Source organism: Strix uralensis, chromosome 5 (genome assembly GCF_047716275.1).
Source record: "Strix uralensis isolate ZFMK-TIS-50842 chromosome 5, bStrUra1, whole genome shotgun sequence".
Classification (NCBI taxonomy): domain Eukaryota; kingdom Metazoa; phylum Chordata; class Aves; order Strigiformes; family Strigidae; genus Strix; species Strix uralensis.
This window is the reverse complement of record NC_133976.1, coordinates 88,332,458-88,359,627: the sequence shown is the minus strand read 5'-3', so window position 1 is coordinate 88,359,627 and position 27,170 is coordinate 88,332,458. Positions and strand designations below refer to the sequence as shown.

Genomic DNA, 27,170 nt, shown 5'->3' with positions numbered 1-27,170 from the left:
CGCTCAGGTTTGCTGTGCTTGGGGGAGAACAACGTGACTCATTCCTGAGCTGATGGACAAAAGTATTGCGAAATCTCGAATGAGCCAGAAAGCTGCTGTTGTAAATGAGGCATCAGCAGCGTAACTCTCCTGGGATGAGAGAGCCTTTGGCGAGGTGCAGCGTGGCTTTCGAGACTGGGTCTTGTCTACTGCTGCTTTGAGGTTGGTTCCTCTTGACATGAACAGCCTTCTGATTTATTGTCAAAAGGTGTCCATCCTCTCAGTGACAACTCTTGAGTTTGTTTTCGTCAAGCTTCTCGTGCGTGTCCCGCCTGCTTCATTCACAGAAAAAAGCTCAGATGAGAAAACCGCGAGTGGGCGAGGAGCACACGACAGCCGGAAGATCTGTCTCTAGCGCAGGGCATGGTAGTGGTATTTTTTAAGCATGCCCGTTCCCACGTGCAGCCACAGCCTCTTTCTTTCCAGAAGCTGCTGCACTCCTGCTGTGGGCTTCATTTTACTGCTGACCGCAGTCGATAACATTTTAGGGCCTCCTGACTATTTGCAACCAAAGCCCTTTTGCCTCCCTTAAATTCAGCTCAAAACCTAACTATGAAACTACGGATTTGACACAGACCAAAAATATGTGGTTTAATCCTGTTGTTATTTAATTCAAAATAGCTTTGGGTTAATGTTATTGAATGCAAAAATATTTGATTCATAAACATGACCTCAGAAGTGGAACAAGTATGTATTTGCCTTATGATTGTTTTAGGTGCATTTTCCCCACAAGTACCTAAATAAAAAGAAACAAATAGTCATTATTTCCACTGGGCAGAATTTGAGTGTGGAAGCATTCAGGTAATTGGCTAGTATTAGTAACTTTTTTCAATGGTTACAGGACAGTGAAAGAAGTTATTTTATTTTACCACTTTAATTAGAGTAGATTCAGGGATACTTTTCATAATTAAACCCTGAATATCCAAGTTGACTCTCAGACCAGGTGTAAATGTTTGAACAGTTAGGTTATGCCTGTAATATTTGCACACCATTGTTTTGACTCAGGACTGTCACGTATATTCATTCCACTACTGTGTGTCACATGTGCAAGCAAATACGTGTAACTTCCTTTTCTGAACGTACGTCTCGAGGCTTTGAACTCTGATTATGTGTGCACTGATTATTTAAGAAAACATCAGTGGGTGCAAATCTGTACAGGACCATTTACTTTTTTTCTGGGTTTGGCTCATAAAAGCTGCCACTCGTTTACACCAATGCCTTTTGACACCATTCTTGCATTCCGGCGTTAGAAAGTGGCCTTAAATATGGACTTATGTAGCACTCAGAAGCCCTGTTACCAAGAAAACCAGTGTGTGGTTTCAGTCTCTTTCCTATTGCTGTAACTCCCGAATAACTCTGCTAAAGCTAATGAAGTACAGTCGGGAGGTGAGAAGATACTCCAGGAACTGGGAGTATCACCAGTGTGTGGCCTGTACGTTACTACTTCTGAGCCCTTACTGGGGGATTTAATAGGGGATTGATGCAGAAGTCAGGTAATAAAAATCTATATGCATGTACTTAGTATTTCTCTTGGTGCATGTGTGTGATAGTAGTAATCGTATAGTGCTTTTTCCTTTTTCGTTTCATGTACCATATGTCATTTCAGAGTGTTTATTTACACCACTTGTAAATCAAGGAAGAAAAAGAAGGAAAGGGAAACACAGTGGAAACAGGATGTCCTGTATTAAAGCTAATACATATTTATAGATGCCTCTTTTCTGAGTTTCAGGATACTGATTTGATGCAAACAAAGCACATTTTAGTGGTATTTCCTCTTTTGCAGCAGGAGTTCAAACCCAGTAAAATCACTTGTTTCCATTTGCTTCATTTAATTTTATTTAACAGATATTACAGAGAGTTAGATTTTCCATTCTGAGTCACACTGCAAGAGTTAATTTCAAAATGAACCAAAGAAGCTGCAGCAGGAAGATACAAAAAAGTGAGGAGCTGTTTTAGCATATTTTAGCAAATGTGAATTTATATTATCATCTTAACTTTTGAAGTCATTAAACAGGCAATGAAGACCTGATACCGGTGATACACGAGCTTCATAGGAGCGCAAAGTGACTGGCTTCAAAATCAGATGCACTTGAAGCGAGGTCTGCTCTCTGATCAGGGATCTCTTTTAGGTTTAATCCAATTTTTACCTGGATTCCACCATGATGTCCACATAAGGTTATTCAGTAATCTGAGTTATCCAGGATCTGACAGGTGACAACCTAACTGATTTTTGTTAAAGGAAATTAAGCAAGGATGAAAAAATTGCAAGCGATGTCTTGGATCCAGTTTTGTTGTGGATCTCTTTTAGATTAATATGGGTGCAGAGAACATCAAACACCAGTGTTCTGATGTGGCCTGAGGGCCTGACTATTTCAGTAGAAATTAATTAAGTAGCGTGAAGTATCTGTATTATTAGGGATTCAGAAAACAAGGCACATTAATTGTGTTGTCAGTTCTTCTACCCTGTAAACAGAGATGCAAATGTAGCCATAGTGCTGCTTGGTGTGATGCACTCCAGTGCATATCATTAACTACAAGCTGGTCATTTGGTTCATCTGAAGCTGAAAAAATGAAAATGTGGTGGGATTTTGTTTTATCAGAGGGCTAATTATTGGATAAGTAGAACATTGTTTTGTATTTTTTGCCCTAGATGCCAGGAATTATCAGTAGAACCTAAAATATGAAACGAGAAAGTCTTTGCAAATCACCTCTTCAAGGCTACGAGGAATCTAGGACCAGACTTCAAAGAGCTGCTAGCTTGAGGAGAGGGTAGAATATTAAGAAAAACCTGTCAGCATAAAGTATCAGTATTTTTTTGAAATAGTGACACAAAGAGATATCTGGGAATAAATTACCAGAGGAGAACTCAAAACTGCAACTTTCTTGTTATTTCAACCAAAAAAGGGTTTATCCATCCATGTTCAAAGTAAGAAAAACCTTTAGTGCCATGGCTTGCAATCCAGAAAAAAATCACACCACTTGGAGAGTGTATTTCCACCTCCAGTAAGCATGCCACGGTCTGGCTGCAGCATCCTTGTACTCATTGACATCCTGTTAAGGCTTTACGACTTCAACAGTCTTTGGGGGAGGTCGGTTTTAACCCCTGCCAAGGGATTGTCAGCAGGTACTGTTGAGGATGGAGTCCCAGGGCACTGCAAGGGTTGTCCTCTCCCATATGTTGCCACAGCGTGCCAGGGGACTAGCCATACAGTGGCCATTCATGGCAGTGACAGACCTATGGCCAAAGCCTGAGCTGGCTTTGAAAATTTTTGTCCATAGGTAGTTCATCTGAATTAATCAGGTTTCTAGCTGAAAAGGGTTTTGATGCTTAGGGGCGTCTGAAAAGCCCCTTCCTTTTGTTTATTTTCTATTTCATTTATGTCTAGAGTGTTTCCACAGGGTGCTATGAGATCAGTGTGGACATGTGCTTAAGGATAAATAAATAAGATATTGTATTTCGGCCTCCTAAAGATTGACCTGCTCCTCCTTTCCCTGAACTCTCAGAAGATCTCAAGAGACTGTGCTGAAGTGTGTTGGTGTTAAAAAGAATGGCTCCAGCTCCTGCAGACTTTTTCATGGAGTGTAGGGATATGCTGGACTTTTAAAACCAGACATGTATTTGTTTGCTAGTTAAATAATTTGATTAATTAGTTATTTGTTAGTTAAAGACATAACCCAAAGGGATAGATGATAACATGCTACTGAATGTATAATTTACATAACTACCCTAATTGAAGCGTGTGGTTAGATTTTAAGTGGAATTTGACCTCATTTCTTCATGGGACCTGAGGTGGTCACACAGAGACAGGTTTCCAAAAGGGCTCTAGGCCAGATTTGCACGTGTTCAGAAAACCCAGCTGGGGCTACATTTCTATAAGGTCCGAGCTGTCATTATGCAAGTCAGCAGTGACCTGAGCGCAGAGAAGCACGTCTAGCATCCCACGTGTGGGACTTAAATGACGTACAGCTTTCTAGCAGTGTAGTGAGTTTTACCTGGATACAAACATTGGGCTTGCGGATCAGGTTGAATTCGGGTTCTGAATTTGAGGCTTGTTTGCGAGAGATTTTTTGCATGGGAGTTTGGTTTGCTCTCTGAGGTTGCCTTGTAGGTTTTAGTGTAGTGGGATCATGAAAGGCAGGGTTAACTGTTACATTCCTACCTGCTTTTTCACTGAAACGGTATGAAACTTCAGCTGTCGTGAGTCTCCTGAGTGGAAGATCGTGACCCTTTCAGTGAAAACTGGCCGAGTGTCACACCTGCGACAAACCCCACAGAATGTCATCCTGCTTCAGGTTTCTCTCTAAACATTTTGTCACAGCTCTTTTTTTCCACCTTGGGCGGGACAGGGCTGATTCGGCTCTGAACGTGTCAGCCTAAGTCACACGCTCAGTTTTTGGCTCAGCCCCACAGATGGTCAGAGAGCACCAGGAGTTCTCCCACGTCTGCAACACCAGGTGCCACTGAAGCCCTGGCTCAGCGGGACAACAATTCAAGCATTTTTAAAAGGATTAGATGTAGGATGGAAAGCATCCTCTTTCTGTCAAATCTCAATTTTCTTTCATATGTACTCAGGCAACTGAGCCATCTAAGAGCACAGCAGATATTTTTCAACACACAGAAATGCTGGTTGGGAGTCTTGGTACTGTTGACCCTGTTTGCTCTATTGTTAGGCATTATTGACAGGATTTGTGCTCATATGAAAATATTTTGCTATTAGTGACTTCCCCTTTTCCATGCAGTAGACAGCTAATATGATTTGTTGATTACACAGATCCTTTTCTTATTCTTTTTAATACAGGCAATTATTGAAAACAGAACTGGGATCCTTTTTCACTGAATATCTACAGGTAGGCATGTGTTTTCTTTCATTTAAATCAGATTTTGTTGTATGCTACTGAGCAAAATCATTTTACCCACTCTAAATGCTGGTCTGGAGCCCCTTGAAACCATTCAGAGATGTCCACTGACTTCTCTGTGTTCTGTCATCTATTGACTAATGAGATTTTATATCTATATATAGTTAGATAGCGAAAGCCCAAGCCGTGGAGTGGATTTGTGCAGTCACTGTGTTTCTGTATGACATTGCTGTCTTTCAGCAGACTCCAGACATTCTCTTTTAATTTAAAATTGAACTTCCCGAGTAAACCAGTTAAGTTTGTTGCAGTATAGCTACTAGGAAAGACATTCAGTGGTCAGTACAGACTGTCCATTGAAGCAGTATCCTTTCTGCTTCTCTAAGACAAGAGAACATGCTTTGGGGGTCAGCCGTTTGAAGTCTGAGAAGCACTTTGTACCACGCAGAATATGTGCTGTGTCCTGAAAGCAGTAGGTGATTATATCATCATCTGACGAGTGTCCCAAGTGATTTAAGCAAGATGGACACAGGAGGAGTCCTTTGATGACTGACTGTTAAAATAAAAGACCCCCGTTATTGTCAAAAGTTAAGAATGAACAAAATGTGAGATGAAATGGCTGTAGGGAAGTACAGAATTGAGTAAAGATAGTCTGTATTTTATTTACAGAATCAGCTGCTCACAAAAGGCATGGTGATCCTAAGGGACAAGATCCGGTTTTACGAAGGTAACTTGGATTTTAGCATGGCTATCTATGTCTGTCGCAGGAGTTTTAGCAGATGCGTTCTGGAGGCAGCGTGATGCTTTCCGCTCTCTTCCCGGGACTGTGGGTTAGCTTGTGTCAGTCTGTTGTTGTGTCCTGCCTTGGTGTTCCCCTTGCCCTTCACCGGGGAGAGGCGCTTGCCTAGAGCAGCAGCGAGGGACTAAAGGAAAGATGACCTCCAGCATGGACACTCCTCCTCCTTCGGTTAGAGCCTGCTCAGCGTTAAGGAAAAGTGGAAAAATAGAGTGAGATATCTTAATAAACAAAAAACTAAGCACCGAGATTGCAGTTAGGTGAAGTGTCTGGCTAAGTCCAAAATAACACTGTAGGTTATTTTAAGAGTTATTCTGGATTCACGCTTACATAAACGAGGTCAGCCACTGTCTCTTTTTTGGAGTCAAGGCTCCATTTGTCTATCTGCACCTTCTGGAGATGTCCCCTTATAGAAGTAAACATCGAGGATAACCTCCCCCCTATGTGTCATTTTACAGTCACCCTCATTTTGTGTCTTATGCTGTTGTGCAGCATTCAGATGTGCCGCTGTGTCCTAGATGTAGGCATACAACCTGCACCAGGGGAAGTTTAAGTTGGATATTAGGAAAAACTTCTTCACTGAAGGGGTTGTCAAGCCCTGGAACAGGCTGCCCAGGGAAGTGGTTGAGTCACCATCCCTGGAGGTATTTAAAAGACGTGTAGATGTGGCACTTAGGGACAGGGTTTACTGGGATTTGGCAGTTTGGGGTTGGACTTGGTGATCTTAAAGGTCTTTTCCATCCTAAACGATTCTATGATTCTCTATGTCATCAGAGGGTGAAATGGTTTCAGAATATCTTCAGGAATTATTGCCCATGTAAACAGCCTGAAGATCTTTGGGCAGTCTTGAGGCAATTTTAAAGAAATGCATCTTTCCTTTTCCAAAGCTGCAGTCATAATACCACTTAGTCTAAATACACTGTTTAAACAGTAGCCTGGAGACAACCATTTCCATTAGTTTCAGCTATCTATAAATCCTAAATGTGACCTTTCATTACTGACAGTACAGTTGATCAGATTAAGATGGTGCTGTGGGACCCAGCTTTTCTGATGACAATAGCCCTGAACACTGCAAAAAGGAGAACAAATTTCACGTTAAAAAATACCTCCCAAAAAGTACCCAGACTCTTTAAGCTGAACAGAATTCCTCAGTTACATGAAATAACAGCTTGGAGAGCACAGGGGAGCTGTAAGGATCTCAAGGCCTTCATAGCTGCTTTGTAAATCATAAAGGAAGTTGGTTTTTAGGTATCAAATCAGAAAATTAGATGCAGAGACCTACCAAAGTCCAACCCCTTTTTTTTCTGGTTTTACTAGCTTGAAAATCAAAAATACTATCTCTGATGTTTGAGATCAAAGCTGAGATGAAAAACTGAAATGTGAGACCACTAAATGGCTTTCAAATGTAGGAGCATGTTTAGCAAATACAAAATTTCAGCAAGCTGTTAAGTTTATTTTGGATTTGAATTTGGTATATCATTTTGTGGTTGCCCTTTAACATCTGGTCAGAAATGGTGGTAAGGTGAGAATTAATTTTTTTTTTTTTCCAAGTCCATCCTCGGAAATTCCGGCTCACTAAAAGGGGCAAGTTACCAGGAGAGGGTAGCTGTAATTTAGGACTCTCATTCAGAGGCAGAGGTTTTTCTGACAGCTTTCTGTTAGCTGTTGACTGATGTGAGTTTCCAGGGCTGGAATTTGGGTTTCCTGGCAGCAGAGGCAGCAGCACCCCAGAGTCCATCCCCTACTCAGTGGCCCCACAGCTCCCAAAACACCTGAGACAAAGTTGGGAGAGCAGAAATCTCGAGAGCTCCCATTCTGAGCTGGGCTCCCTTCCTGGGTCTGCAGCAGCAGCGGTCCTGCCCTCAAACCTCAGGTTGTCCCACATCCCGTGGTTTGAGTTTACCTATCCAGTTGGTGTTGAAGTTTTCAAAAGAGGAAAAAGGTCACTTCAGAGCCCACTTTAGAGGGTTTTTGTCCTGCAGGAGGTTTTGAAAATTTTAGCTTTTGTTTTGAAACGATGATTTTTTTATTCTTATATTTCTTTCAGAAGTTTCAATTAACTTGTAGAAGCGCTGTGAAAAGTACTATATGCATTTTTACATCACACAAAACTGGCTATATTGTGCTTCCTTAAAATAAGCATTTAGAATAACCCAGCTTCCTGGAAATGCTTATGGTAAATGTAGGGATCTTTGCCTGACGGTAAAACAAACATATTCTTGAAAGGACACGGTAAAACAAACATATTCTTGAAAGGACCTGGAGTGAAAGATGCTCATCGTCAACAAACCGTAGGAATTCTTCCACAGCCCCCAGCAAAAAACTGCCTGGCAAAGGCAGTTAACTCGGCAGCCTTTCTGAGCTGCTGTACAGAGATCCATCACTTCACAAACCAAGCTGCCCACAGGATGAAAAGAGTGTGCGACAGTAGAGGCATGTTTATCTCAACAGGGGAATTTGACTTCATGCAATTCTAGCAGCAGGATTTGAAAAGGACCAACGTTCAGCGCCCACACCTGGAGCCAGATTTGTAAGGGCTTAGTTTCCACTTAACCTCAACTCGCGGGCAAGTAACATATTTAACTCTTTTTAAAACTCTGCCCTCAAGGCATAGAGCGGTTGGGCTCCTCCTTCATGACTGGATTTAGATCTTTGAAACACTTCAGTGTTTCAGACACTAGTATATGGAGGTTATAATGCAACAGTATTTATTATTATTATTATCACTGCTACAGCTGCTAGGAAATTTTGGACCTGGTTCCCTGCTGTGTGAACTAATGCAAGACAAATTTTTAAAAAACACCCTTTTCAGTCTTGTGCATGAGTGTGTAGGACAGAGAGAACTCCTGCCTGGTGGTGCAGAAACGAAGACCTTGGCGTGGTTCACAAGCCAGCAGCTGCAGTAGAGCATGGTGATCCACATTTGTCACTGAAAGTCATCAACCCAGGAATAATTCAGGAGTTGCAGATAGGCCGGAGCTGGTGCTGTTTGTGACGTGCTTTAAAATGCAGGGAGATCAACTATCCCATAATAAGGATTGGCACTTGGCTAACTTTGAGCATAGATGCTTTCATGCAGAGTCTCTTTGTGATATGTGTGTAATTCTGGGCAAAGTGTTCCCTGACTCAGGCCCTAAGTAATGCTGTAATACAAAAATTAAGAATAGTATCTGATTCTGACACCAATAGTAATATTGGTTGATTGCTATGGAATTTGCTTCCTGGTAAGTCATACTCTTGTCTGAACGCCTCATAGTCAGTGAGGTGTTTCTCTCCATAGTACTTGCTGATGGACATGCAGTGGCACTGCTCTCCTTTCATAGTTGGGGCAGGGGCGTTTTTGTTCCCCAGAAAGCCAAGGTCCCACAGGTCCTTTGGGGAACAGGGATCTGAAGCCAGCAGGCACCTCTCAAGCCAGACTTCCCGTAGATCTCAGCTCCTGCATTTGCTTCTGTGTTTTACAAAATGTTCTGTGAGGAACTTGGTGTCTGACTTGGTTGTATGGCCTGGCCAGAGCTTCTCCAGTCTCCACTGGGGAGGCTTCCACTGGGGAGAAGGCCTTGCTGGCCACGTGGAACTTGCATCATAGGAGGTTTTGTCTGCATCCTTTAAAAGTTACAGTAAAAAACAGCTGCAACACCATTGTCTTCTTCCATAGGTCTTGGGTGAGACTTTCTATGTAAAGTGGAGATACAGGGAAGATAAGGGATCGATTTGAGGGGACGCTTTGTGGAGCATCTCCACAGAACCCGGCTTGCTCTGCTGCCTTGCAGCTTGGAGGGCAGAGGGGAGCACGGTGGGGGAGATTTCTCTGCAGGAATGCTTCCAGGTTTAACCTGCTGTCTCCTCCTCCTACTGCTCTCCTCCACGGTCTTGTCGAGTAGCTATTACTTCAAGAAGAGGAGGAGGTAACCTGGGCTATTACTCTTTATTCTTTACAGGGGTTTTCTGAGTAAGCTTTAACCTCAGAGTCGCTGAGTTTACTGGGACTATTAGATGTGTCACCTGAAAAGACAAATACTGAATGATCTGATACACCGACAGGAGTACTAATTCCATACTGCTAATAGTAGCTGGTACATGATTCATCTTTGTGTATAATAGCAGATTCACGTTGTTACCTCCATGTTTCAGTCTCTGCAGTTAGCTGATTACAACCTAAACGGTTCACTAGTTTGTTTTGTGTTTTTGCAGGGCAGAAACTACTGGATACCTTAGCTGAAACCTGGGATTTTTTCTTCAGTGATGTCCTGCCCATGCTTCAGGCTATTTTCTATCCTGTGCAGGTGAAAAATTACTCTGTTACTATAGAATCTTGAAAAACTGGAAAAAGCAACTTTACTGGTTCATCAACAGATTGATGCAATCCTTAACTCTCTCTCCTTGGGCCAACCTCCCAGTGCAGCTGTTCTGTATAGTCATGTCATGCAAATAAGTTACTTATGCAAACAGGTTTGAAGTGCTTGGGTGAAAAAGATGAAGGGGAACTCTGAGAACAAAAGTGGAGTGTGGGGAGGATGCTTAGTCCTCCTGCCAGCTCACACTAAAAGTCAAAAAAGGCTGTGAATGATAAACTGAAGTAAGTGGAGCTGTGTTGACTTAAATATATGCATTTCCTTCTCTACAAAATGAATTTGTCTCTGAAGTATCTCCACTTTTGAAAGGAATTGCATTTCTGAGATCAAATTCTGTGCTACTCTAAGTGGACGGCAATAGTCAGTGGAGTTAGACCAGTTTACATGAGCACAGAATACGACTCTGGTAATTTGAAATCCACAATAGGTACTTGATCTGATTGGGATGAAGGCTCAATCTTCTAATTTAGTGATGGCCACAGGGTGTTCTTTATCACTTAAGTCCCAAGGAAGTCTGTACCAGATAGGTATATGTGACCTCCTGGAGTTGTTCCTAGGTGCCTACAGATTTTGGAGGCAGCTTGGTGCCTAAACATATTTTGGGAAACTTCAGAAACCTCCCATTTTTCCAAATGGACTTTATGCCTAAAATGATTGTCCGAATGTTAACGATATTACCATTTGCACCTGCAGATAATTACAGGCATGAGGTCTGAATTCAGTGGAAAAGCTGCAACTTTACACAGAATTTGATTCGGAAAGAGAAGACCTCTATAAACATACAGGGCTACCTCACCCATTGACTTGTGTCTTACCAGTAGAAACTTTAAAACGATAGAAATAAGATGGTATTAAAAACCTGTTAGAACGTGATGGGAGATTTTTCTGAGTGCCACATAATTGAAATTCAAGGCATTTGGGCACCTAGAGATAGAGGTAGGCTCTCAACCTGGTTTTCCAAAGCTCTTGACTAAATTAGAACTCACTCAGATGTTTTTGATAATTGCACCAAATACCCATTTTCACTGTTGTGTTCCTGAGGCCCTTGAAAATAATTTAGCTACACAAGTCTCCTCACCATTCAGATGGAAATAATTACTTGAATTTTCAAAGGAACCTAAGTCCCATGTAATTTCAAACAGATCTAGGTGCCTGATGTTCTGAGGTTACTTCCAAAAGCCCAGCTGGTGCTCATGTGCTTTTGTAAATTCTATTCATTAGCAAATGAAGGAGATTTGGGGCCTTCTTTTTTCCTTCAGTATAAATAATTAACAAAGTGAATGGAATGGGTGGGGTTGGGTCAGCCTTCTTTATTCCAAATTAAGATAAGTCAATACCAGACTTTCCAGAAGCGTTAATATTTGGCTGGCAGTACTTACAACTGAAAGCAAGAATATATATGTACAGCCATATATACCCAAGGAGGAAACCCTGATGCCAGAAATTATTTTACACCTCCTCGCAAGGCAAGCGCTGTTAATCTCTGCAGGCAGAGCTAGCGAGGTATTCTTCGGATGAGATTTTCTTCAGTGAGAAGGTATTCTTGAACTGCAAAAAGGTGTCTTTGAAAATGCAGTATGAAACTTCAGTTCTGCTCCTGCCTTATAGTGAAGTCTGCCAAACTGTAGAGAAAAGGAGGATCCACAGGGTGGGCTGAGTCAGGATTCCCACCAGAATTTGAAGACAGTACCCAGCCAGTACTCAAAATCTTGAGAAATAATGAAAATTCAACCCTTTTTCAACCCTGCTTTCTTTTTTTTTTTTTTTTTAAAGCATATGATACATTTCATTACTGTTAAAATGCAAAATAGTCATAGATATCCTGTGCTCAGGTATGATTCCCCAGCCCTTCATCATCTTCACACCCAGACTCAGCCTTTGTCTGCAGCCAAATCAGATTCACTGTGCAGACTTGTAGGCTGCTCTGTGTCCTTTGTTATGTTTCCTTTGCTTTTCATTCAGGTTTACTCTTCTTGTAATCCCTCAGAAGTGGAGGAAGGAATTTTGATGGAGGATTTGGAACTCGTTTTTACGCTGCTCATAATCCCTCTTGCTTTGTTTCTGCTTCTAAGGGGAAGGAGCCCTCGGTTCGGCAGCTGGCTCTTCTGCATTTTAGGAATATAATTACCCTCAACATTAAATTGGAAGATGCATTATCACGTTCCAGAGCCAGAGTTCCACCTTCCATTATTCAGATGCTGTTAATACTCCAGGTAAATTGGTTTCTTTTCTCAGGCTGTTTTTATCTGCCTTTCTGTACAGTATTGCTGAAGTCTTCTTAAGCAGTCTCTGATCTTGCTCGTTCATTGAAAACGTCTTACCCAGAATGCCAGAGCTTCTGTGCAATTAAACGTGGTCCTAATATCTAAAAGCAGGGACTATAGAGATGCAGATTTCATGCCTTAAGATCCAGAGGGTCAGAGAGTGAAGACTCGTTTTGAAACTGTGGGCCTTTAAATACCAGGTTTTGCAAGCAGACCAGTGTATGTGGCAATAACATGACTTCCATTAAATGCTGCGTGGTGCTGCATTAGCAGTTCTGGATATGAAGCTGCATGTCTGGAGTAGGCAACAACATGAATATGCAGTTTATGGTTGAATCATGGTCATATTTGGTCACTGGCACCAAATTCTGTCAGAGCTGTTGATACCGAAACATTAAGACTGGATACTGGTATTTGCCTTCAGTGTTAGATTATTGGTTTTTTGATAGTAGTGAGGAGAATCAAGAAGAGGAATTCCAGACAAAAGGCAAGTTTAAGATTTTTTTTTTTTTTTTTTGCTTAACTAAAGAAAAGCATAAGCTTGTGTTGAGGAGAAGGGTAATGAGGCAGAAGGGAGGGAGAGAGCCAGGAGTGGATTCTTCGGGGGTGAGGAAGTTGAGATTTTCCTGGCTGGTGACTTTGTTTATAAACAAATAGATTCACAGCAAACGAAAGGATATAGTTTCTCACACTTAAAATGTTTCTTTGCCCTTCGTTACCATATGAATTAGTTCTGTGTCTGAAATGGTTCTGAAGAGCAGGATAATCTAAAGGCCAGTGATGAAAAGGGAGCCAGGAGTAAGATTCTCTCTGCTGGGTCAAGAAATAATATTTGACCCCTGCTATCGCAGTGTACGTTTGTTGGAGTGTGTAATGGTGTGTTTAACCTGGTTTTCTCAGGAAAAGATACTTATGTGATAGGAGTGCCTGCTTGTCCCTTGTCTCCCTTCTCCCTAGCCTCCGTCTTGCCAAATGCTTCTTGAAGCTGCTGGCTGATTGTGGCACAATGACAGCGATATCGGAGATATTAAGATTCCTGGAGGTTAGTGTCTGGAGAGAGGAGAGGAGCCTCAGGGAAAAACTGGAGCATGGGCTTAACTGCATAATGAGACATCAAAGAATTCACATAATTGAACTGTGAACCCAGCAGTGTTAATAGACACCTGAGACTCCACGTGAGAGAGGACCATTGTGAAAACATTAATCCCAGGAAGGGTGTCTGTCAGGCCTCATCCCTTCTTAGATGCAAGGTAAACTGTCCATTCGAAACCAGGCTTCAGCAGTGTTGTTGCTCACAGATCTGCTAGCTTTTTTGTGGTTTCTTCTTATAAGAGTCTGTGCTGGCTATGGGCAGGATCCGGCTTTGAATGAATTCAGTGGTGAGGCGGGAATTGAGTAACATCCTGATTTAGAAAGTTCATAGGAGGTGATGTGGAGTCATTTGCCAGGATCAGTGCTACAAGAAACAGTTTATTCACAAATCTGCTTTCTTCAACAACCAGAAGTGTTAACAAGGTGGATGCCTGTTTAGGGTAAAAGGCCAAATCCATCCTCATTGCAAAGCTGGTGATGGAAATCAATAGTGAAATGAGAGGGGCTTTGCCCCTCGGTGTTTATTCCTGCATACGGTACCTATGGTTGTAGGGTGGGGATGGTGAAAGTCCTTCCTCGGCAGTAGCTCTGCCAAACGTGTGGTTTAAAGGCTAATGGAAATGACAGGAAAAGGTCAGAGGAAGATCTCGGAATGAGCTATTTACATGCTTAGCAGTGTTAGTCAGTAACTGGATTTCAGAGCAAAGTCTTTTTCCCAAACTCAAATGTCACAGACAAAAGCAAATTTTATACATTTGCGGCATGATAATGGAATTTTCTTGACTTACTTTAACTCAAACATGTGAATAGGACTGAAGAGACGTAACAATTCAGCTGCTCAAAGAGCACATGGTGGACGTTTGTGTGTGAATTTCCCAGCCTGAGAGATGATGTCTTGACATGGACATTGTCGAATCCCTATTTCTGCCTATGGTGGATATCTCTGCTGTAACAAACTCAGTGACACTGGAGCAGACTCCAGTGGCTAGAAGATGAGTCTGATGATGTCGACCCTGGACCACGTGTTGAACTTGGTGCTAAGTTTCCCCGTTTCTGTCCTTGACAGCCATGTGCAGCTGTGTTACGTAATTAAGGAGTAGGTCGTGTTCTTCAGGACAGCAGCTGTAATGTTAGCTGAAGGTCACAGGTTGAAAAAGGCCCATGCTGACACGCACCAGTCTGTCCTGTTAGACTGGATTAAAGCGGCAGAGATTCGGTAACTAATGCAGGGTGCATCTGGTATCACTCATGTTTTAGCTTGTTATGGTGTAGGAGAAGAGCTCGGTCAGTTTGTCAGGAGAAGACACTTTCCTTCTGGAGGGGAAGGGAAGCTTTTTGAAGAGGAAGTGGAAGCTGCAGCAATCCTTGGACTTTTTCAGGAGGCGGGTGCTGATTTGGCAAAGCTCAGTAAGAACACGTTTTACCTGAGCTTGGGTTAGCTTCGCTGGCTTCAGCATGTGAGTGATTTCATTGACCTCTGTGAAGTGACTGACCTAGTGCAAGTCGCACACATTCCTTGCTTGCTCAGCTGGCCGTGCTCTGGCCAGGAGAATAAAACAGTCCCTGCTGAAGACCTCCTGAATAAAAGAACTGAAATGAAGTTGCACCCCTTACTTCATTGTTTGAGTGATTGATTTTTCCTTCTTCACATCAAATCTTTCTTGCTGCCCGCAGTAAGCTGTTTGTTGGCAGCGTGCCTACCAGCCATGCATTTAAGACCCTAGCATGTGGTACAGCACCCACCCCAGTCCTCTGGCATGCAGTGACATGAGAGACGATAGACATTGGGCAGAAGGGGTCCCCAACCTGACACATACCTCACAATTTGCCCAATATATCTCAATTTCTTTGTGTTTAAGAAATCAAAGACTAAAAAAAAAAAAAAAGGGTGGGGGGAAGGAAAATCTTTTCTCTATGCAGTCGCTTTTTGAGGGAAAGAAGAACCTCCATTTCTGTTACAGGTTTTGTAATAGCAGATTGTACATCTCAAGCTCTGTTGTAAGATACCCTCCATTTAGAGGGTCAGAAATTAGTCCTCGGGTTAATTATTAGACTTGGGTTCTCCAATCCAGCAGAGCTGCTTCTCACCAGTGCTATAACCTGGTCTAATCACAAACCAGCAATCTATCGGGAAAGCAGCAGTCCCCCAGAACTGGAGGAAGGAGTGATATTCCTGTGCTGTAGAAGTCAGTGGGAGTTTTATCACACCTTGGAAGAAGGGCCTTGTACCACTCAAACTTCCAGTTGCCAGCATAGTCTGACCCAGTTACAAACTGAAATGTTAATCCTTTGTGGCTGCTTATAGGCAACATAAGCTGAAGTGCCTCCAGAATGCTCCTGTTGAAGTTGCAGGGCCTTCAAGAGCAGAGTCGTGACTGAGAGAAGTAAAAGAACTAAAACTGCTTTTGGGCACAGAGCGACGCACAGGAACTCACGTAACTACACGGAGTTGTCAGTCTTGCCTCGGTGACCTTTCTCTTTGGGTGAAATTAGGAAGGTGGAGGGAGAGGGATAAACAGAAGGAGAGATTAGAAAATAATTTTCTTCTTTATGATCTGTGAACCAAAGAGAGCAAATCTACCACCGGAGGATAAACAATCTGACTTACTCCCCAAAGCATGTTGTCAGAGAAGACCTTTGCCACTGAAACTGGAACATCTTATCTCCAGGTATCTCTCCTGAGGTCTGAGAGAGTTGGAAGAGAAGAATTAAAGAGTGTTTATCTGCATCTTTTGGTTAACATCAGGATTATTTGAGTTCATAGAATCTCTCTGGGTGACCTGTGGTATTTAAAACCCCTAGAAGAGCACAGCACAATATATCTCATGCTGAGGGATGAGGCCTCACTAAACATAAACTCTGAAGAGAAAAATAAAACCTGTGGTTTCCTTTTTGGCTTCTCTGAGCTTCATTTGAACTCCCTTGCCTGTTGTCATTCTCTGTAAAGGAAGACAAAATAAATACATAAGACTGCCCAGTGGGACCTATTTGTTATCTCTGGAAAGTTCCTAAATGTAGGCTCAGCTCCTTGCACTTTAAAGGGGTGGAAAAGCACATTGCAAGAGCTGAAAGCAAAATGCAGAGTGCTGTTTTTCCATCCCAGCAGCCGCATAGCAAACCAAAGGCAGCGTCGTGGTTAAAAGCAAAACAACCTTTGCTATCAGAAAACTGCAGGGTCCTGCCTGTGGAACAGCAGATTTGCTGTAACGCTCCAGTGTGTGTCAACTGGGGTCAGTTCTTTATGGCCGTGGGTTTCGGATTTGGCAGTTGCTTTTGAGAGGTGGTCTTACTAAGTCTCTTAGACCTGAAGCACAGGTTGAACAAAGGGGTGTGGGCATAAGGTTTCAACGTGCTCTTAATTTCTCTTCACCTTTTTCTGAATTCCTGGTTTATAAGACACAAAAAGTAGAAATCAATAAATAAATGTATCGTAGACCCTATTGAAATATAAATCACCGTATCAAAAACCTGTGCTTCCCCTGGGTTGTGCATAAATGTGTTTTCTTCCTTCCTGGTGAAAGGGTGGGCTTGTCTGTCTCATTTGCATCAGCCCCATGGGCACGTAAGGAGTCAGGCAAGAAATCTTGCAGCAAGAGCACTGCCTGACACAAAGGGAAGAGTCCTCTATTGCTCTGTGTTGACAGATGTGGAACTGAGAATCTGGCCCTCAAGATTTACACCTTAGAATATTTTGTAGAAAAAACACTTCTAAGCAATATCCTGCCTTACTGTCTCTATCAGCAAGTGCAGTTTGCAGTAATTAAACTGGCAGGGGTTTGTGTTATCCTGGGATGAATTTGTATTGCCATGAGTTTTAACAAGGCACAACATTCATTTGTTGTAGGAAGAAGATCTTTTTGAAAGAAAATCTTGACCTTTTTGCTAGTGAGGAGTAGTTGTCATGTTTGAATTTGAATGTCTTCATATGGTTTTTATTATTGAGCTAGGTTTCTGGTGCTGGGAATCATTTCCACATGGAAGTGGCAAAAATGTTAGAACAATTTCATCTACATGTTGGGGTGTTGCCTCAAGGAGAGAACTATTTCATCTACTTGTTGGGGTGTTGCCTCAAGCAGGTTGGGATGTGCCGTGTTAATGAGTATGAGACAGGAACCTGGGAACTGACCAGAGAGTTCAAAAAAGTGACAGCAGCAGTAGCCTGAGTGCAGTGCAGGGGAACCAGAAAGGCCTAAATGTAGGTTAGAGCGGTGCTGATACTTCGGTGGGCCGACGGCGCCAGGCAGGAGTGCTGCGTACACTATTTGTACTAACCAAGGCACCACCTTCACTCGCCTGCGTGTTAGTCAAGAGCAATTCCCCTGCCATAGCCTGGTGAGGGCAGGAGTCGGTGACAGTTGGTGGCTATCTGTTTTTCATTTACAAGCTGTAGGTTTATAGTTAAGCAGGGAAACCACATCAGATGCCTTTTCCCTCTATAATGGTTTTAGCTCTCTTTCCACCTGGCACTTATTTCATGGCTCACCACAAGTATGTTTTCTCTAGGGGCAGAGATAGGGGGAACGAGTGTGGTTGCTCTTAACCATTCTGTAAGCCTGACTGACGGGGCAGTTTCAATAGTAACTCAATGCAGCCCGTGTTTCTGCATCACAGACCTTGAAAGGTCTGCACTCGTGGGCCCTCTTTGTACCTAAGACCAATGGAAGTCCATTGCCATACGGAAGGAACAGATTTAATTTGGAAATCGAGTACCCTTCAAAACTACCTCTCAAAGTATTTGGCAACACTACACGTTGCCACTTCTGTAACCCTCAGAAAAACAGGAAAGCAACATAAAATGTTCTTGTTTTGCTTTGTTATATGTGAACCTGTCTCATGAACACCGTGGCATAGTAATTCAAATGTGCATCTTGTCCCTCCTCTTAACAGGAAGACAGTGTTCAAGGGAACGTGCCCATAACCTTGTCCATACCAATTAAACACCATTGTTATAGAAGGCAATTTGCAGTGTGCAGAGTCCCTTTGGGCGGATGCTCACAGTGCATTTTAGGAGTACCTCACGTTAAGTAAGATGTCACTTCAGTGAAGGACACCAGTTAGTTACCCAAAGGTACGGCTTCAGCTGGAGCTGGCCAAACGCTGCAGCAGTTGTCTAGAGTGCCCTGAGTTAAGCTGTTACTGTCCCTTGTGTCCTCTGCTCTTACTGCCCGTTTTCTGCCTTCCGCTGGGGGAGGTGAGAGTACTTGCTTGTCCTCCTTTAAAGAACTCAACACTTGGGGCTAGAACAGACATGCATGGAGTTACTGTCTCCCTGCTGCCTACAGCACCCAAGACTACCTTAGCCCGCGATAATTTACTTGTGCAACCTAAGCGTGAGTTGTTTCAGCTCAAGTCAGTTAGATACATGTTTAACCTTGGTGAAACCAGGTTGTCTTTCCTCAAATATATGAATATTAGGAAGTATTTCTGTCCAGAAGGGGTTGTTGGGCGTTGGAATGGGCTGCCCAGGGCAGAGGGGGAGTCCCCATCCCTGGAGGGGTTGAAGAGTCGGGTTGAGCCAGCGCTGAGGGATCTGGTGGAGTTGGGAACGGTCAGGGTGAGGTTCATGGTTGGACTGGAGGATTTTCAAGGGCTTTTCCAACCAAGATGATTCTGTGATAAATATATGTCTGTCCCCTGGAGTTTGCCTCCATTAATGAAACTGACCTATTAAAACCAGTACAAGTTCATTGGCAGGCAAATCCTTAATCCATAACAAAATAGAGTTAAATCAGTAAAATCATTCCTAACTTGAATTAGAATGTCCCTGCAGACCCTAGAATTTTTATCAAGTAAGAGGGAGAAGGTTTTAACTAATTGCATTAGTTTGTGCAAATGTCTTTTGTGGACCCTTTTGGGCCAGCACACTAAAACTGGCATAAAAGATAGCATAGAAATTTTGACTGTTAAACAACTCTGAGCAGGAAACGTTCCCATGGTGCAAGAATCCTTTGAGGCAGGGTGCTTTAATGCTGTAATTCATGGGTTGTCTACAGGGGGAACATAAGAAAGTTAATCTAAGCTACCTTTTAAAGAAGATTAATTAAACCTCATTAAAACTCTGTATGGACACTCATTCTGAGAATTAAAGGGGTAGGAAGGGAGGCGAGTTAAATTAATGACACTTCAATTCTACATCAGAGGCCTAAGCACCCTTTATCTAAACAGCTTTCTGTTCTTTAGTGAATTATCATTTCATTTTCCTGAGTGTCCCCAAGTAGACAAAGCCACAAGGGAATTGCGGCTGTTGAATCGCCCAGGGCACCAGAGCCGGGGGTCCCTGGGAGGTGGCAAGTACTTCTTGGCTGTTATGGCCAACCAAAGAGCAGGGAGCCATCCCAGGTGCTCCCAGCACCGTGGGTGATACCCACCAGCTATGGCAGCGGCGACACCCGGCACAGGAGGGGAGGACCCTTTGCTCTCTGTGGCTGGGCTGTATCCATGCAGGTAGCAAGGTCAGCCAGTGCTGGGGCTGGGGTCACTGGTGCGTGTCTCGTCCCTCACGGTGGGTTACAAGGGGGGTGAATCTTGGGAATTCCCCAAGAGCAGAGCCGCAGGGGGAGCCGAGTCACCACAATGACTCCGAGGAACAATTGTGCTGGTGACTTTATTAACTGACCGCTTTAATAAGTGAATGGAGGCAAGCTGGCAACAGTCAACTGATAACTGTCCAGAGAACAAATATAGGCACTTTGGCCATGAGACTGTTTTCCTCATAACCCATCAATGATCACCTGATTGCAGTTCAGTTCCTACAAAACTTATATTCGTGAATATATGTAAGAGAGAGAAAGCACAAAAAGAGGAAAAAGAGGAAGAGGGGATAGGAAAAGGGGAATCACCACCCTTGGATCCCGTGCTGTTGCAGAGTAGCCAGCCTGGTCCGTAGGTGGTGGGTTGACACAGACACACGTGGGGTGTTGCCTTTATAGTCTTCCTTAGGTGTGTGCAGTAGGTTGTTCCAGAAGGTTCTCATTTTCTCTGGCTAGTACCTGCGCAGTTTGGCAAGTTCTGTCTCTGGGCAACAACAGGAGGGAGGGGGAGAGAAACAGCCCACTGTCCCACCTCCGCAGAGCTCGCTCCACTTCCCCCCCACAGGGCACCCACTCGAGTTGTTGGAGACACCCTCTGTACCAACAGTTTCTTGTTTACCAACAGTTTGTGCCAGTGCAGCACCTCCTGTTCTATCCTGCTGCGATTCACCGGGCCCTGCTCATGAGAAGAACAGCAAAAATCATTTCCACCAGAAAGACTGTGCAGGGCTGTTCCGTAGTGTTGTGCTGTGGTGGTTTGACCTTGGCTAAATGCCAGGTACCCACCAAGTCGCTCTATCACTTCCCCCCCTTTCCCTTTTTTTTCTCAATAGGGCAAAGAAGGGAAAGAAAATAAGATAGGAAAACAAAACAACCCTTGTGGGTAAAACAACAGCAGTTTTAATATAAGCAAAGCGAAGCAAAGGTCCGTGCGCGGAAGCAAAAAAAAGAAAACAGATTTATTCTCTACTTCCCATTAACAGGCGATGTCGGGCCTTCTCAGGAAGCAGGGCTCCAATACGCATAGTGGTTTCCTCGGAGGACCAAGGGTGACCCCACCCCCTTCCTCCTTTCTCCCAGCTTTATACTGAGCAGACGTCATACGGTCTGGAATATCCCTTTGGTCAGTTGGGGTCAGCTGTCCTGGTTGTGTCCCCTCCCAAGATCTTGCCCACCCTGTCCCACTGTGGGGGGGAAATGTCAGAAAGAGCCTTGGTGTTGTGTAAGCACCACTCAGCAGTAGCCACAACACCAGTGTGCTATCAACACCCTGCCAGCTCCCAGCATAAAACACAGCACCATGAGGGCTGCTACAGGGGAAAACCAATTCTGGCTCAGCCAGACCCGGTACATGCGCACACGAGCTTCCCCATGGTTTTCAGAGATGAGACAACGTGGTTTCCAGTCAGATCTAAGCTGGGTGTGGAGCGGCTCGGATAGTCCCTTGTGCAGGTACCACCCTGTCCCTGCCTTTGCAGTGCCTGGAGCGTTCTGGCTGAGCACAGGGCTAGCACGGGGCTAGCACAGGTCTAGCACAGGGCTAGTGGGGAAGCCTCCTGCTGGGAGATTTCGTGCCCATTTTCCTGCTTCTTGAGCCTTTCCTGCAGCAGACACGGGGCTGCGCAGCGCTCGCTGGATTTTGAACACTGGTGGTTGCTGGTCACACCGCTGCTTCTCCCATCATCTTGCTGGCTGCTTCGCCACCTTTTACCTTCCCAATGTTGCCTTCTAACTCTCGTCCTCCCCCGACCCCAACTTATTTTCCCACAGAGCAGAAGGGAGGAAGGCAGAGAAGTAGCTGGTGTCGTGTTAGTCACATGGAGGACAGCCGGGAGCTCATCCTTGCAGGCAGCTCTTTTCTCTGATCTCAGTTCCCCCTCCTGACTTCGACTCTGCCCATAAACCAGGTCGAGACTCAGTGGCAGCCAGTTGCAGAGCGCCAGGACACGCAGCGGTGTCCCCTGGTAGCGGTTCGCTCACACCGATGTGATGGGCAACTTTGTCAGTCATTAGAAAGGAGTAAACGAATTGTTTAGAAGCGCCTCTGGCAGCTGTTTGCTTTCCATCAGGAGTGATTTCTCCTGGGATTTTGGTGTTTGCTTGTTTCTGTCTGTGTTACAGAATTTTGTTATTATGGGAAGACGTGTTTCTATCTAAGCCAACAAGGTGATTAAAACAAATTATATAAAATGTTCTACCTTCTGCCTTCTCCTTAGAAGGAGCACTGAGAAGGGAAGGAGCTGTGAAAGGTGTGGAAGCTCCTGCTCTGCAGTGCTACCCAAGTGCCATCCCCAGGCCTTTCCTCTCCTGCTCGGTGGTTGCTGGTGCCAGAACCACCAGCCCATGGGGACAGCGTGTGCCAGGCTGGTGGCACAGGGACCTGTGCAGAGGGTGACTGCTTTGTGGTGCATTTCTTCCAATAATAACAAGCCTGTGTGCTGCAGTCTGCAAAAGAGAGGGGAGAGATTGAATGAGTCTCTCGGAGGCATCCTTTCTCCCATGGTGAGTGGACAGGGTTAATTGTCTTCTATCAGGAATTTCACAGCCTGACCCTCAGCTCTGCTGCAGAAGAAACAACTAAGTGGCATGGTAATACGTGACACATACTGTGAAATTCATTAACTTGCCCCTGCCTGATTATTACAAGCAATTAAAAGGTAAACAGTCACCTGACAGAGCAGGATTCAGATTACATTATTTGATTTAAACCATTATCTGTTGGGAGCCTCCTCCTGTTCCCAGTGAGCTACCAGGTGGTTGCAGCAAAACTTCTGCAGCACCAGGTGACGACGATGTGACAGGTCGTGCCTGCGAGTCGGGCGTGTGGGCAGTCAGGGCCAGCATCCCCGGCACGTCACGGCCTCGCTGCCAGCGAACCGGCTGGCCACAGTGTCGCTGGGAGGTGGGGTGGGGGAAACCAGGGGTGCAGGGAGGGGAGGGGACCGCTCCTCACTCATGTGCTCTTCCAAATGGATCCAGAGGCCTCCGGTTTGAAGTCGTTAGGCAGGGGATTGCGCTTCAGTGGTGCAATCCAGCAGATGCTGGCAAGAGGAGAAGCTGTCGTTTAGCCTGGTTGAAATCTGTCAGAAAGGTGTTTTGCAGAATGCAGCTGTTGTACTTGGAGTGGCTCTCACATAAAACCAATTAAATTTCTTCTCCTTGAGCAGCTCAGAGCTGTCAGTTGCTTCAGTTACTGGTTGTATCTCCAGGCCTCCTTTCTTGCTAGCACGGGTAGGCAAGAGCCTTCATGCACCAGGCACTGTATAAACACAATGAAAATATGAGTTGGCACTAAAGATTGTGCAGCCTGATGCAAGAGAAAGTAGATGAGCAGAAGGAAACAAGGAGACAAACATACTACAAGTGATGTTACAACAAATAATACACCATTGGCCTTAGAGGTCTAGATGTCCTCTAGAGGCAATGTGATTCTTCTTGTCCTCTTGTTACGGGTTGCTTGTTCAGCTCCAAGAAAAAAAAATACATCCCTCATTCCTCCTGTATCACTCATGAGCCTTTCTTGTGGTTTCCTTGCTTAGTTGAAAAGAACAAAACCTTGGAAGAATCAGTGGGGTATTTCCATTGTTTCTCAAAATGCCTGAATCACATGAGGACAGATGTTTAGGCAGTTTGAAGCTAATGCAGCTCTGCTAAAGCCTGTGTATAGTAGAGGGGGAATTGGGAAGCAGTTTTGCTCGAAAAGCTCTAGAATATGGTTATATATGGAGCTGCGTTGTTAACATTTAAAACAGAAGCAAGGAGAAGGCCTGGGCTGTGGAGGTGGCTGTGTGATATTAAATTAAAGCACCAGCCAGCGTTGAGGGGAGAGGGAAAAAAAAAGACCAAAAAAACCCGACTTTTGTTTTAGTCGTAGGGTCGTATCGACAAGAGGTGAGTCAGGGCATCTGTTGGCTTCAACCAGACAGGTTTCCACTGCAGGTAGCTGTTGCAAGAATTGCTGAATGCTGCTGGATTTTGCCGGAGCGTGGGGTTGCCAGTGTGCACGTCCCGGGTGGGTGATGACGATGAAGGAGGGAAGGTTGGTCCTTCAGAGCCACTCCTGCGATCCCATCCCTAACTGGGTGCTGTTTGCATTTGGGGAGTGCACTGCTCAGTGCTCTCTGGCTGTAAACTCAGGTTTTGTGTGCAAACACCGCTGCGGGTGGGGTCTGAACCACGCGCCTTCGTAAGCCAGGCGAGATCGGGGCTCTGGAGGTGATGTGCTGCTTTCTGGCTCACAGGGATGAGTTGTTGGTGATGAAAATGGTGTCGCTACCAGAAATAGCAAAAATTTCTAAAATCCAGAAGGCACAGCTGACATGTCTGTTCAGTCTATTCAAGTGTATTTCAGAAGAGCAGAAAATTCATGGCGTAGACTCAGTCACCTGCAAAGGATGAAGCAGCATGGAGGATGCTGAGGGATGAATGTTCATTAATGATTTAAAAGGGGAGTGTGGCTCTGAAAGGCAGTATCAGAAATCCTCACAAGTAGGTAACAGCAGTCAAGTTAATGTTTGCAGCTCTTCAAAAGAGTTTCTTGGATGTCTTTTCAAAAGAGCCTGGATGCACTGAGGGAGGGCTCTGCCATCCTTTTTTCTCTTTGAGTACCCACCTGAAAATAAATGCAAGATGGATTTTCTTGTAATAAATGTTAAATGAGAAAACATTCAGAGCCAAGATTAGGTAAAAGACTTCAATGCTCAGAGTTAAAAGTCATCAATTCCCCAGCAAGGTTAGATGAGCTTAATGTGTATAGATCAGCAAGAACTTCAGGAGGGAGCCTAAAAAGAAATGAAAAGATTTATTCTCTTGGACATTAAAGATCACATCTAATTATTTGGTAACTCACAGGGTGATCTCCACATGGGGCTGCACACACGCTTCCGTGCGCGTGTGTGTTTGCCTTTGAGTGTCATGTGGCAGTGCTAAAGCATTTGTAAATGCAGATAAACTAACTCCAGCTCCAATTTATTCCATAAACAGCTCTTCAAAGACACTCAGCTCTGCATAGATTCATTTGGTGGGTTGTTTCAAAGTCGCATTAGCTTATTTGACTGAGATGATTGCAGCTCTTGTCTGTGCCCAGGGGAGTCACTTAGGTGGGAATCAGACAACCTCTGGCCCTGAGACTACGAAAGGCAGAAATGCATACCATTATTTTTGTTGGATCTTTATTAGCAAACTGGCTGTTCAGCTTCTGCAGGACCCTAAGCACTGTAAGCCTCAGAGTAACTTCCTTACTTCTAATCACTTCATATCTTTTACTTATCTTCAGTCTTCATCTCCTGCTTTGTCTTTCGCAGTCTCATATAAAATGTTTAATAACAGTTTAAAGAAAAATAATACATTGGATTTCTGTGGGTCAGGAGAAGACTAGCTTGTTCTTAGTGTTTGATCCTTTCGGGAAAGAAAAATCCTATTGCTATCTTTTTGCAGCCAAGCCATTTGAAAAACTCTCACCAGCTGAACACAAACCGTGTCTGGGTGTTTTGTCTTCCTTATCTTTTGTCTGTGTCTCAGTGCCACCAATGAAAGAAAGAGAGAGACAGAGCAGCTTCTCACGCTGACATTGACATAACTTGGCACTTGCTGGAGATTAAAGGGAATATGACAAGATCTTTATTTCTGAGGCAGTCACAGGGATCTGAAGTGCTGACTTCTGTCAATATGGCAATGGCAAGCTTCTCTGCCTCTCCCTCCCCTGAACACTGTTGCTATGAGAAAAGCAGGAGGCAGAGATGAGACAAGACATGATTTAACCCTTCAGATATTCTAGGCTTTACCAGTGGCTTAGGATAAAATGACGAGAGGAAAAAAAATGTGAGGCAACGCTACCGAGGGCTCATAATGATACAACCATGAATTGTGCAGCTGCATCTGTCCAACATGTGCAAAAAAGATACTGGTGCCCCAGAATGGACCTGTAACACACAGGGCACAGCCTCCCGTGGTTGTAAACCAGTATACAATCATTAACCTGACAGGGGTTATTTTGACTTAAAGCAATTTGAGAACTTAACATACCGGTCCTACTTTCCACACTTCCCCCCACGTGAGATATACCTGTTTGTGAACACACATAACATAGTCTTAGAGGTTGACTGAAAGTGAGTCCATTATGAATTCTTAGCCCCCTCCACCAGGCTGAGATAGCCCTCCGAGAGGGGAAACTGCTTTCTTCCAGCTTGTTCCAGTCTGCAAAGGTGTGGCCCCCATTTCTCCCCAGCCCAGTCACATTTTCTCGTTCTGCCTTTGGACTGCTGCAGAGAAACCCCCACGGGGAAGAGGGCACATGTAGTTTAAGTGGATCAGGTTCAGCTTAGTCAACACAGGCTTGGACAAAGCAAAATTAAGTCCCCGCTTGAAGCAGTTTTGATCCTGTTTTGAGTCTGTTTCCTAAAGGCTAAAAAATGTCTGAGTTGTTTGCTTGGGATGAAAGTGGCATGAATCATCAGGGAAACCGGGGAGGAAGTACCTGAAATTTTCTGTCCTGACAAACACAGACAAGTGGGCTAGAAGCAGGAGCAGGAGGATGAAACTCCCAGTCCTTGACCCCTTTCTGCTCCCAGTTAGTTTGAGGCAGGGCATTTCTTTTTACCCAGATGTCTCTTCAGAAGAGATCAATTGATCTTGTAGTCCCTCTCAGTGAGCTCCCAGAGTTTACTCGACGTTTTTATGGGACTTGAAGCTCTCACATGGAGAGTCCTCCAGAATTTCTGAGCCCCATTGAAGCTAGTAGAAGAACATGAGCCAGCAGTGGGCCCTTGCTGCAAAGAAGGCAAATGGCATCGTGGGCTGCATTAGATGAAGTATTGTCAGCAGGTCGAGGTCATCTTTCCCCTCTACTCAGCACTTGTGAGGCCACACCTGGAGTGCTGTGCCCAGTTCTGGGCTCCTCAGTGCAAGAGAGACAGGGACATACTGGGGAGAGTCAAGCAAAGGACCATGAAGATGATAAAGGGGCAGGAGCATCTCTCGCGTGAGGAAGGGCTGAGGGAGCTGGGACTGCTCAGCCCAGAGAAGAGAAGGCTCAGGGGGATCTTATCAATTGTTGTAAATACCTGAAGGGGGAATGGGAAGAAGATTAAGCCAAGCTCTTCTTAATGGTGCTCAGTGACGGGCCCAGAAGGAATGGGCACAAACTGAAACACAGAAAGGTCCGTCTGAACATAAAGAAACACTGTTTCCTGTGAGGGTGACTGAGCACTGGCACAGGTTGCCCAGAGGGGTGGTGGAGTCT

At 44.3% G+C, this 27,170-nt stretch overlaps 1 protein-coding gene across 4 annotated transcripts in view; it reads left to right on the top strand.

Annotated features, from left to right (window-relative positions):
- Nucleotides 1-27,170, top strand: part of PRR5 (proline rich 5) — a 93,448-nt gene that overhangs the window by 52,158 nt on the left and 14,120 nt on the right. For all 4 annotated transcript variants that reach the window (XM_074872144.1, XM_074872143.1, XM_074872145.1 and 1 more), the window contains 4 exons: nucleotides 4,839-4,887; nucleotides 5,563-5,620; nucleotides 9,884-9,975; nucleotides 12,117-12,257. In XM_074872144.1, coding sequence (XP_074728245.1) covers nucleotides 4,839-4,887; nucleotides 5,563-5,620; nucleotides 9,884-9,975; nucleotides 12,117-12,257 — 340 coding nt within the window. The remainder of the gene's footprint in view (nucleotides 1-4,838; nucleotides 4,888-5,562; nucleotides 5,621-9,883; nucleotides 9,976-12,116; nucleotides 12,258-27,170) is intronic.